An 11,983-nucleotide genomic window follows, 5' to 3' on the forward strand; every position below is an offset into this window, starting at 1 on the left:
AGTAATGGTTTACCGACGGGAACGCCACAGGATGCTCGACGGAGGAACAGTAGGCAGAAATCAGGTCACTGGTCTGAAACTACGCCTTCAGAGGATGAAGCAAAAACATCTGGGAGGGGAAATGTCTGTGCAGGTTCTCCGTCATCCAGGTCTGGATTATTGGACTTGACTCAGAGGTCCAAAACTAAGTGATGATCGCAGAAGTAAAAATGTGAATCGCTGCATGCAGAAAGCAGAAGGAAGCTGCAGCTCTGCATCCTGTCAGACAGTCGTCATGTTTGCAGATGATGCTGCGCTGTTCGCACCTCTGAGAGCTAATGGCTAAACGTGACACTGACAGGTATCCTGCACCGATGGCTGCGTTCACCGGCAGCAATAAAAACTGACTCACGTCATTGTCTCGTTTACTGAAAATGAGACACATTTAATAACAAGTTCTCATTTATTGACACGTCACAGTGAAGAGTGTTTTTCTGTTTTATCCGGTTGTTCAGTCTGACGTCACTAGCCGTGTCTGGACCTAAACTCCGCTGCAGGTCCATATATCAAACGATCACTGTGGCATTACTGAGAGTTGAAAAACTGTCTAAAGTCTTTCATCTTTAATAAAATGATCAGCGTTCTGCTCTACCAGGTGTAACAATTGAGTTTAACATCCAGGCATCCATGAAAACGGAATTTATGACATTTAACGGAGTTAGAAGTTAGCAGGGAGTTAGCTCGCTAGCTTCTATCTAAATACAATATAGCATGTCCTGACTGCGGGGTTTTGGAAACAAATTAAAACGTACAGCTCTGTTATCACTTCCAACATAAATGAAGACAGAAAACTAAACAGTGACGTTTGTAGGGTTACTGAAGTTGGGCTAGCTGCTATATAATGATGTGCTACGTGACCGCTAGCGACACAGCTATGTTAGCATAATATAAACAAGCTAACTTTTTTTCCACTGGATAAAAGTTAACGTGAGTGTTCTCGGTGGTCAGGAACAAATGCAATCGCATGGCAGGATGCTGTAAAAGGACCAAACTTCAGCCAGGAGAACAACTGAGATAATCCATCCACAATACGAGGTTAGTCATTCATATACTGCTGCATGGGCTGGGCTGTAGTTACATCCTAAGGTTTTAAAAACTGAGCTTAAATAAATGATTAGCGGTAATAAAAGCCGAGGGAGGTCAACAGGGATCACTGAGTGTTTTAGGAGCTTTTTGAGATTAAATAGAAGAAAATACAAAACATAAAACATGTTAACAACACAAAAGCCATATTAAACGCAGACTACTTTAGACCCGGAAGTAGGATTCGTCGCGTCATCACTGAACAACCGGATAGTTGTTTTAAATCATCTTTATTTTATACAGCATTTCTGTGCGCACACGTACGAGTGAAGAAGGAGTTACAGTTGGCGGAAAGAACATGTTAAACGAAGCAGCTGTAAAATTCCTGCATATGTTTTATTGTTATTATTGTTGTTTTCCAGCTTCTGTCCTGTATGCAGAGTCCTAATAAACTAAAAGCAGTATGATCCATATTTAAGATATTTTTTATATATATTTTAAACGTTTGCTTAAAAATGGAAGCTGGAAATGAAAGGAAGAGATTAATTTATTCAAGTACATTGTCTAACCTTTAATGAGCCAAAAATCTGTGCGTGTTCAAAGACTTTAAACCCGTGGCTGCATCCTGCATCTTCCGACTGCGTGTCTGCTGGCTTTACTTCCTGTCTTTGTCTTCCTTTCCTTTGTGACGGCCCACCCTGCGCTCACTCTGTTCACCTGTCGGTTTTTTGGTGCATTTCTCTTTTCTGCCTCCTCACAGTTCATTTTTGATGCTCCTTTCTTGCACTTTTGTGCACTGTTTATGCGCCTTGTAAATTAACGCTTATCTTTAAAGCTGCGTTCAGCTTTTAATTCAGTTCAGGTCGACATGCTGACAGAAACCAGCGGTGGGTTCTGGAGTGAAGGAGAAGAAATGAAATGCTGTTGTGTTAGTTTTCTTGAAGTGAGAGCGAACGAATCGCAGTGTTTGTGCTCTCTCTGCAGTCTGACCCTGACATGTTTCCTGTTCACTGGACGCCGCCAAAAACACAGGAGACCTTCCCATCATGCATTTCAGCTGGCAGAGGGAGAAAAAAGAGCTGCTGTAAAAATCTCCACTTCTCTTTTCAAAGAGCTGCTGCAGTCACATCCATCCCTCCATCCATCCATACTCCCCCCTCCTCCGTCCACAGGGGAGAGGGGGAGGGAGGATTGAGATTAATACTCAGGAGGAGGACAAGAGCTGAGGAGAAGGAGGAAGAGGAGGGGGAGGTGAAAAGAGAAGAGCATAGCGTATGATTCCTCATGGGAGGCCAGGAAGGAGGGGAGGGGGAGGAATCTGAGAGGAGGATGAAGAGGAGGCGCAGGCTCAACCACATCAGCCCAGTAGCTCTACACGTCATCCTGTTTGAATGATTTAAAGCCGAGCTGCATTTAATGTTCACCTTTCATTAGCCCTTAAATTCACAGAGCTACTCAGCGTGAATCACGCTCCCACCGCACATAATCAGCACGTTCGTGTCACAGCTCACTTCACTTTTATTGATGTGGCACCAACAGTCACTTTACACTGTAAGGTAAAGCCCCAACAACAATGAGCAAGCACTTTGGCGACAGTGGGAAGGAAAAACCAGGCTCAGGGAGGGGCGGGGCCATCTGCCACATGGAAACATGATTGGACGAAACCCTGAGGAACGCCAGCATGAACCTTACTGTGTGACACAACAAGCTTCATTCATACTGTGCTGCTGTGATGTCACTACAGGTATGCTAACCTGAGCCTGGCAAAGGTAACTGACCAATAAACAAACCCAACCAGTCTGCTGTTTCTCACTGTGTGTGGCACCAAACTGCCTCTTCATCCAGATACGAAACCAGCAGGTGGATCAACAGAGTCACCTGAACGCAGCAGATCAGCTGACGTCTTTCATCACATCCTGCTAAAAACCTTCACGCAGGGGGCGCTACTCAACCTGCAGCTCCTCCTGTGTCTGTGACTCGGCTGGTGCTCTCTGGCGACTGATCGAGAATCTGCCGCTCGGGCAGAAGACAACCTTTAAACGTACGCGACAAGGCTGACAGGAATGCGCCGCGTGTCATCGGTGTCTGTTTGTCTTTGTTGCATCTGCTGCATGTTTGTTTGCGAGCGCACAAACAGTCTGACAGGTGTATGTGAGTGCGTGATGCTTCGTATCTGTTACCTGTCGATGATGACGGGGTCTGACGGCGTCTCGTTCCTGTTTCCACAGCTCTTCTTATCGCAGCAGCGGCTGACACGCACACAGAGAGACAAAAATGAAAGCAGACCCGTCAGTCACTGCAGAGCCTCGTATTTCTTTCAGACAGCTCAGGTGAGACACCTGCACACGCCCACTCTGTATGCAGGGAACAGGCTCCATCAGGGCACGAGTCACCGTGGACGTGAGGATACTGCTCTCAAACATCGAGACTTTTATTTGAAGCAGAGAAGAAGAACTACTCAGATCTGGTCGGTGTTTTGCGGCCTTACCTGCACATGATCTCGTGCGTCAGCAGAACTCGGCACATCTCGGGGTTTTTGTCCTGGCCTTCATAGATGATTGCCTGCACACACACAAACAGGTAAAGTGAAGATCACCTGTTGCGCTTCATCATGGCCCCGCCCACTGGCCTGCAGCAGAAACAGCTCCATTAAAGCCGGTTTCATTCGTCTCAATTAGAGCTCATTATTAGCGATTAGCCTGAGTGAGAGTGAGCGGGACACAAACATTTGATCCTCTGAATGTTTCATTACAGCTGCAGCCTGCAGATATTCACATGAAACAGCTGGAACCAAACGCATGAAACGCCTCTCTGTCACGGCGAGCGCCGGCTGACGGCGAGCTCGTTAAAGCGCGCTAATTGAATGAGTCGTAGGGTTCAAACGCTGCTGCTGCTTTTCATTAGAGACAAAACTGAGTGACCCGGCTGCTGATGGAGCGCTTCTCTATCACACAGGGACCACGCCCATCAGCGCCTCCTACAGACCACAAACGATCCTCGGTGCTGATGGAGTACGGCCCCCCGTCTGGCCTCAGCTATGAGCCTGGCTTTACACGGTACCACAGAAACCGACAGGGGACGTAACAGTGTCCATCTTTTCCAACCAGTCAGGATGAGCCTGATCGGAAAGCAGCAGGCGAGCGGGACCACACAGAGCTGACAGACACGTGCTCGCCACATTCCCGCCATCGTTTCAGACGATGAGGAAACTGCTCAGACGTGAAGGCGGCAGATGGCAGCGGCTCCTCACTCTCTCCGATCACATGTTTATTCTGGAAGTGGCGTGCTAGCACGAGTCTTTAACAGCTGATTTATTGACACTCAGAGACAAATGCAAACAAGCTGCGACACGACGTTCAATCTCTAATAAACTCAACACAGCGGCAGACCGAGCGCCATCAGGGCGCCGATTCTCAGGCACGAGTTTGAACTTGGAACCGTCGAACAAACGCGAGCAACAAACTCTGTGATCAAAGGGTCTGTTTGACTTCAGTGGCTCAGCTTCCTGTTTGAGAAAATCCTGAAATATATCGAGGAGGAGGGGGAAGAAGAGGAGGAGGACGAGGACAAGGAGGAGGAGGACGACGACGAGGAGGAGGAAGAGGAGGAGGAGGAGGAGGAAGAGAAGGAGGAGGAGGAGGAGGAAGAGGAAGAGGAGGACAAGGAGGAGGAGGAGGAGGAGGAGGAGGAGGAAAAGAAAGAGGAGGAGGAGGAGGACGAGGAGGAGGAGGAGGAAGAGGAGGAGGAGGAGGACAAGGATGAGGAGGAGGAGAAAGAGGAGGACGAGGAAAAGAAAGCGGACGAGGAGGAGGAGACAGAAGAGGAAGAGGAGGAGGAGGAAGTGGAAGAGGAGGAGGAGGAGGAGGAGGAAGTGGAAGAGGAAGAGAAAGAGGAGGAGGAAGAGGAAGAGAAAGAGGAGGAGGAGGACGAGGAAGAGGACGAGGAGGAGGAGGAGGAAGAGGAGGAGGGGGAAAAGAAAGAGGAGGAGGAGGAGGAAGAGGAGGAGGGGGAAAAGAAAGAGGAGGAGGAGGAGGAGGAGGACGAGGAGGAGGAGGACGAGGACGAGGAATAGAAAGGAATGAGGACGAGGAGGAGTAGGAAGAGGAAGATGAGGAAAAGAAAGAGGATGGAGGAGGAGGAAGAGGAGGAGGGGGAAAAGAAAGAGGAGGAGGAGGAGGAAGAGGAGGAGGGGGAAAAGAAAGAGGAGGAGGAGGAGGAAGAGGAGGAGGGGGAAAAGAAAGAGGAGGAGGAGGAGGAAGAGGAGGAGGGAGAAAAGAAAGAGGAGGAGGAGGAGGAGGAAGAGGAGGAGGGGGAAAAGAAAGAGGAGGAGGAGGAGGAGGAGGAGGAGATGTCTGTCTGAAAGAAGTCGGCCTGAAACTCTGTCCGACACCTCGGACTGCAGCAGGAAGAAAAAGACGCTCTTATTGTGAAACGTCTGATTTTTGAGGTTCATTGATCAGACGAAACAATCGTCGCTGCCGTTGCTGTTATTGATCCTTCCCCTCTCGGTGCACATGCTGATGATCAGTCATCTCACCTGTTTGGTCATGGAGTCGATGAGGCGGACGTACAGGTCCTGCTCCGTCCTCACCCCTGCACACAAACCAACAGTCGGGGTTAGCGTGAGCGAGCAGAGACGGGGCTGTGCTGCTCATTAAAACAAGCGCACCCACCGTTACTGTAGAGCAGCTGCAGCTTGTAGTGGATCCCGTTGTTGGTTTTCTCGCCCGTCGGCTCCTGAAACAAAGTCAGGAAACAAACTGAGGCGTGGGTGCGTTTGGTTTCACCACCTGATGTGACCAAGCAGAAGTTCTGCATGTTTTAGTGCATTAGAGCGCGCTGGTGTGTAACTATTTCAACCTTTACACAAGCGCACACGTGTGAGGTGGCTGAGCCTGCTGCATAATCAGAGGGGAATATTTAAACTGATTATTCTAAATGAAGCGTCAGCTCCTGCGTTTAGAAAACATGCAAACTTTTGGAAATCGGCCGTGAAACTAAACACACCTCTCAGCTCTGTTTGGGGCTTCATTTTCCCTGCTTGGTGAATCACATTCACACTGGTCTGTCTGCACTGAGCCGAAGCTGTTGGGCTGATAAACATGAATCAACCTTCGGCACAGACGCGACTGTCAGAGGGAAAAACTGCTGCATTAAAATGACGCAAACTGCATTTTATTGTGTTTACTGTGCACACTACTGCCAAGCACACCTGTCACAGGTGCTGTTGTCTATTATACCGCTGTGGACATGTTACGCTGCTGGAGCTGCGGTATCAGTTTGATGAACGAAGCCTGAGCTCGGGATGCGGAGCTGACGGTCTCAGCTGTCCAGATAAATCTGCATTTTTATTTAAATGTAAAAAATATGAAGTGAGGTTCAAATAAAAGCCACGTGTGCGACGCTGATAAAATCAGCACTACTGTGTCACTGTGCTTGAGTTCAACCTGAATGGCAGTCGCAGCGTTACGGCGCCTGGCAGAGGGTCTCCTTCCTGTCGGGATGCGACTGAGTCTCTAAAGTTCAGATTCCATCTCTGTTCTCCGTCATAAGAATGAGAGCGTCTTTGATTTCTGTCTTTGCACACTGTGCGGTGTGTTTGTTTTATGTCCCAGCTCCTCCCCGCATCCCTCTGAGTCTCACCTTCTCCTTTTCCACAAAATCGACGTAGGCAGTGCGTTCGATCTCGACGGGCTGACCCTGGCGGTCGTACAGAGCCAGCACGAAGTGGAAGAAATTGGACTTCCTCAGGTTGGACGGCGGCTGCTTCTCAAAGTGAGCGCGAGCTAACCCCACCCCGCTGAAAAGCAAAGAGATGGACAGAAATATAAAAGATGCAGGAGGACGAGGTCAGGTTTATTGTTGCAGTCGTCACAGAGCTTCCTGCGCTGTTATTTCAGCAGGATGACAGTTTCTTCAGCGTTTCTCTGTCACAGTAAAATATTTCACGTCTGGCTCATGTGCTGAAAAACAGCGTATTACAGTAAAATGCACAAAGTGCTTTAAATCCAGGAAAACTTCCTGAAGATGAACAAGGTCAGAGCTCAGATTAGGACTCGCTGAAGAAAAACGCAGGTCGGACGTGATTAATCGCAGCTTCACGCGGTCATCAGGCCGAGAAACACATCACACATTCACCGTATCAAAGTCTGGACGATGAACACGCGCTCAGCCTCAGCACAGACACACTTCAGTCTGACCAATTACACATTATACTGCAGTAATAATACAGCAGCGCGTTATTAGAGCTGTAGTAAAATTTGTGTTTAATTTAAATAAACACGTTTGAGTCGACTTTAAAAAGCTTCTCACGGGTGAAAATATCCAGAAGCTTTTCCTTGTTTCACGGCGAGAAGGTGACTGAGGAAAAACAAGCTCTGCACTAAAAAAGAAAAATTCACATTTCATGAGTTTAATCATAATAAATCAGCTGAAACGTTTCTGTTAAAATTAAACGGAGGATTTCGCTGCAGGAAAACCTGCACGATCCAATTTATTCATAAACGTGAGGATAAAAATCTTCATCATTCACCAAACATGCTGCACAACTTTAAACGGTCACATGGACGCAGCTTCAACATGTTAAAGAGAGAAAATCAGGTTCACACAAACTGTGAATCACATGCTCGATTTATTAATATTCATGCGAAGAAGTCAAACTGCAGCTTTGACCTCGACCGCGAACATCATCGGAATATCTCCCAGTGTTAAACCCGGACGGCGGCGCAGAGACAAACATGCTTTCATAGAAACAAGTCGTGCTTTTAATGTGAAATCTTTAAGGTCACAAAATGTTAGAAATGTTTTTGATGAGAATAAACTTGAATTTGTAGTTTATGTCATCATGAACTAAAATCATCGTGTCAGGAAATCTAACAAGAGAAAAGAGTTTGTGCTGAGAATTTAAAAATATTTCTAATAGTTTTTGTTTCATTTTTAAAATTATTTAAATGAATTTCCTGCAGATGTTCAGGTGGATTTAATTCTTTTTGTTCTATTTTTGAACATTAATGTTTATTTTCTCAGAGTGAAATGATTTTTGTGGCTCATCCTGAAAAAACTTTGTGGTATTTTCCATCGTTCTAATGCAGAAACAGATCCGACGGCTGAAGCTGCTAACGATGATAAACTGTGACGCTCAGCTGCAGGGCGAGCTCAGACCGCTGCCGACCCGTGCCTCGTTTATTACACGCAGCGCTTTAACCCCAAACCTTCGACGCCATCCAGAGAAACACGAAGTCAGTCTGAGGAAAAATAAAACGAGCTGCTCCTCGGCTCAGACAAACGTTTCACTTTGGGAAACAAACACAAGGAGAAGTCTTTGAGTCAAACTCTGAAAATTTAAAGATCAAATAGAATTATTTGGATGATTTTTGATAAGTGTTTCCTCGCTGTTTTTATTCACTTTAAATAACTCACATTTACAAAAACATTCTCCCTGTTTGTCTGTGAGCTGCAGGAATTTTCCTAAACTTCAGAAACATTTTAAAATCTTATTTTCAATCTGTCTGACCTTCAGAAACATCTAAATAATCTATTTTTTCCCCTCCAGCAAAATAATAATTAGTGTTTTTTCTGCTGAAGATTTAAAATTAAAATCTTTTCTTTGAGCTGCAAATTATTTTTCTTTTGAGTGAAATAAAACTGCTGTGGGTCCGTTGGGACTACAGCTCCCGGAGTCCCTGCGGGGTGGCGGGCAGTTTACCTCTGAGCAGCCGTGTTGGCGTCCACCACACCGGCCGAGTGCATCCAGGAGCGAACGGCCAGCGGCTCCTCCTTCATGTTGGCCGTGGCCCCGCGGGGCAGGTTGTCCTGGATCCCAAACATCTCAGGGGCCCGGATGCTGCGAGCGTCGCTGCTGCAGCTCAGCCGCAAAAACAAGAAGAAGAAGAAGCAGAAAAAGTCCAGCAGAAAAAATGTGATCTACAGGACGGAGCGAGGCTTCTGGACGGGCGACATTTTCTTCACCCGCACGTCGAGGTCTAAAACGAGGCGGCGAGGACGAAGAAAAACAAGGAGTTTAAAATTCTGCTGAACTTTTCGTCTGATTTGCAGATTTAATTCAACTTTTCAGGGCAGAAATTTTTTTAAGTTTTTAAGAAGGTTTTTTTTTTTTATTCTTGATCATCAGTGACAGAAAAAAAGGCCGGAGGAGGAAACGGGAAAAGAGAAATAAAATCCTCAGAGGACGAGAAAACGAGGGGGAGAACAGCCGGGTCCGGACGGCGAATCAAGCAAAGTGTCTTTTTTCTTTTCCCCAAAGAGAGGAGGAGAGAGGAGGTGGGCTGGGATGGAGGGGTGAGGAGCGGAGGAGAAACTCTCAGCCCTGCGGCCCCACAGGACTGGACGGCAAAACCCAAAAACCCCACGGGTCTTCCTCCTTGCTGCTGACGACATCACGGCGGGGGTGGGGCCTGGCCTTATAAGGACAGGAGAGGTGAGAGACGATGTGTGTGCGCGGGTGTGCAAGAGCAAGATGAAGAGAGGGAGGAGGGGGAGGAGGGGGAGGAGGGGGAGGAGGTGCCAACCAACCAGAGCCAGAGAGAGAGGTCTTGATCGCCCCATGCTCTCGCTCGCTCTCTCTCTCAGTCTGAACTGGTTCCTGTTCATCCCATCACTTCGTGTGGCTGTGGTGAAAATCCGCTCAGAGATCCAGTCCTTGTGGTCCTGGGTCTGTTATCAGACCCTGAGCCAGGTCAGCGGGTCCCTGATGGTCTCTGTGGTAGCAGCTCAGGCCAGACGGAGGCTGAAAGACCCGACCGAGTTCAGACTCTCATCCAGGAGGTCAAGGTGGAACTATTCCTGACCCTGATCCAGAACCTGAGCAGCAGTCACCAGGGTCTAGTTCTGGTTCCGCTTCAGGACCAGGTCCCATCCTCATGTTTCTAACACAGCAAGTGTCTCCTGTGACTCAAGTTTGTGACCACTTCCTGCTTGCTCAGAGGGACCAATCTAAGCGCCGGCGGTACCGGAGGTGTTCGCTCGCTGAAACCGGGGTAACGTGAAGCCGGCACAGGTGTTAAAACCCCTGAGCTTAAATAGTCTCGCGCTCAATCGCCAGAGAGCGCTGTGACCTGGACACAAATAGGTTTGGGCTTGTTTTTCCCGTCTCAGAGGCGACTGCTTCAGAAATCCAATTATCTCTGAATCCTAATCATCTCAATCGATCATCTCCATCAGTAAATGTCCAATCAGCCGTCACGGTGCATTCCTGCGTCCTGTGGTTCACTGAGAACAATCTTCAGTTGTCTGATGCTTCCTTCGCTTTTGTCTCTCGCCTGATTTTCATCACCTTGGTCAGAAACTTCCTCTGAGAGGATCTGACTGTCAGACGAGAAGCGAGGCAGGTTTTTCACAGGCACTCCAGTCTTCAGGGGCGAAGGCCTCCGAGGCTCCGAGGGGTGGACCGACAAGCAGAGGAAGGAAAAGAGAAGAGGAGGAGGAGACAAAACCCATCTGCACAAACGAAGAAGAAGAGGAAAAACACAAGGAGGAGAATGAAATTATTTCCAGGAAATTCAAAGTGAAAATATGATGAAGAGGAGCAGAAAGGGAAGAGGAGAGAAGGTGATCTTTCTCCAGGATGAATGTGAGTGACGAAAATTGTAAACGTAAATAAAAATTTCAGCAACTGATCGACCAATAAACGATCGGCGAGAATAAATAATTATATTTAATAATAATTGATCAGCCTGCAGGTTCAAATTTAACAAAGTGAACAATGAACAAATGAGCTGCCGAGTACGGGCTGGCTGGGTGGGGTGGGGGGGGGGGGGCCACATCCCCGACCCGCTCGCAGGGTGACGAGAAACAAAGGGGGATGGACGTAAACACCCCGCTGCTTCACGTCCACATCAGCTGATGGTTTTTAGTTTTTGATTAAAAATAACTTTGTTTTTAATTTAATTTTTGCTTCTTCATCATCCTGCGGACGAACTGTTAATATGGACGTTCAGTAATTTAGGAGCTCGTGTATTGTAATTACATTAGAGACAGAAAATGATCCTTTAAATGAAATAAACATCGAGTTTCTCTTTTCTTTAAGCTGGAGAATAAAGAGCGGGCCGACGCTGAAGAGGGAAAAGAGTTGATTTAAAGCGAGGCTGTAAATGTGGGAGCAGAGGTCAGCAGAGACGCACTCCTGTTTCCACTGTGAGCTTTTATTTAAATGTGCTTTTATGATCTGATCTACATGAAGACAAACTCGGTTAGGGTCCGAGTCCATTCATCAACCGCAGGCGACCGATCCTGGCGTGCTCGCGCTGATGAATGCGATCGCTTATTCCCCATGTTTGACTTCATTATTGGAGCGTCTGAAGCCGTGACAAAGGTCTCACCTCTCAGTGATCAGGTTTATCAACACTTTATCAGCTTAATGTTTTTTGATTTTCTCAGAAAAATCATTTAAATGTAGGATTAAAAAAGTCTTTCAGCTCAAACAGATGAAACCAGACTGAAGCCTCATCTTTGTTTTTTGTTTGTGCCAAAATTAAAATTAGCTTTTTAGATTTTCTTTGAATGAAAAATGTAACATTGCTTGTCTGTTTTATTTTATTTATTAATCTGAGTGAAATCCAATGGATTTCACTCAGATTAGTTAGAATATGTGAATTTAATCTTTTCAGATAAACTCAGATATGTTACCTCGTTTCTTCCTCTTTCTGCAGTTTTCCGAGGCTCAGCGCTGCAGCGAGTGTGTGTGTTACAGCCCCTCTGTATTGTGTGTCAAGTGTTTCCTTTTGTGTGTGTGTGTGTGAGACGCTGGGAGCACTCAGCACACACACATTTGCATTTAAATAGCGACATCAACCAGCGTTCACGGCACAAACCGGCGGGTTTCCCAGATGTCACAGCAAAGTCAGATGGCCCAGCTGTCTCTCTCTCACACACACACACACACACACACACACACACACACACA

The 11,983-nt window shown here is 47.0% G+C and overlaps 1 protein-coding gene across 5 annotated transcripts in view; it reads right to left on the reverse strand.

Annotated features, from left to right (window-relative positions):
- The window catches only part of ebf3a (EBF transcription factor 3a), a 63,531-nt gene extending 54,340 nt beyond the window's left edge, over positions 1 to 9,191 (reverse strand). For 4 of the 5 annotated variants that reach the window (XM_026177801.1, XM_026177798.1, XM_026177799.1 and 1 more), the window contains exons 1-6: positions 8,768 to 9,191; positions 6,706 to 6,862; positions 5,736 to 5,799; positions 5,600 to 5,655; positions 3,551 to 3,624; positions 3,243 to 3,311 (exon numbers count right to left, since the gene is read on the reverse strand). In XM_026177801.1, the coding sequence (XP_026033586.1) occupies positions 3,243 to 3,311; positions 3,551 to 3,624; positions 5,600 to 5,655; positions 5,736 to 5,799; positions 6,706 to 6,862; positions 8,768 to 8,889 (542 nt within the window). In that variant the 5' untranslated portion in view covers positions 8,890 to 9,191. The remainder of the gene's footprint in view (positions 1 to 3,242; positions 3,312 to 3,550; positions 3,625 to 5,599; positions 5,656 to 5,735; positions 5,800 to 6,705; positions 6,863 to 8,767) is intronic. The other variant, XM_026177800.1, reaches the window with a different exon arrangement.
- Between the last annotated feature and the right edge of the window lie 2,792 nt (positions 9,192 to 11,983).

This window comes from Astatotilapia calliptera, chromosome 8 (assembly GCF_900246225.1).
Source record: "Astatotilapia calliptera chromosome 8, fAstCal1.2, whole genome shotgun sequence".
Lineage (NCBI taxonomy): Eukaryota > Metazoa > Chordata > Actinopteri > Cichliformes > Cichlidae > Astatotilapia > Astatotilapia calliptera.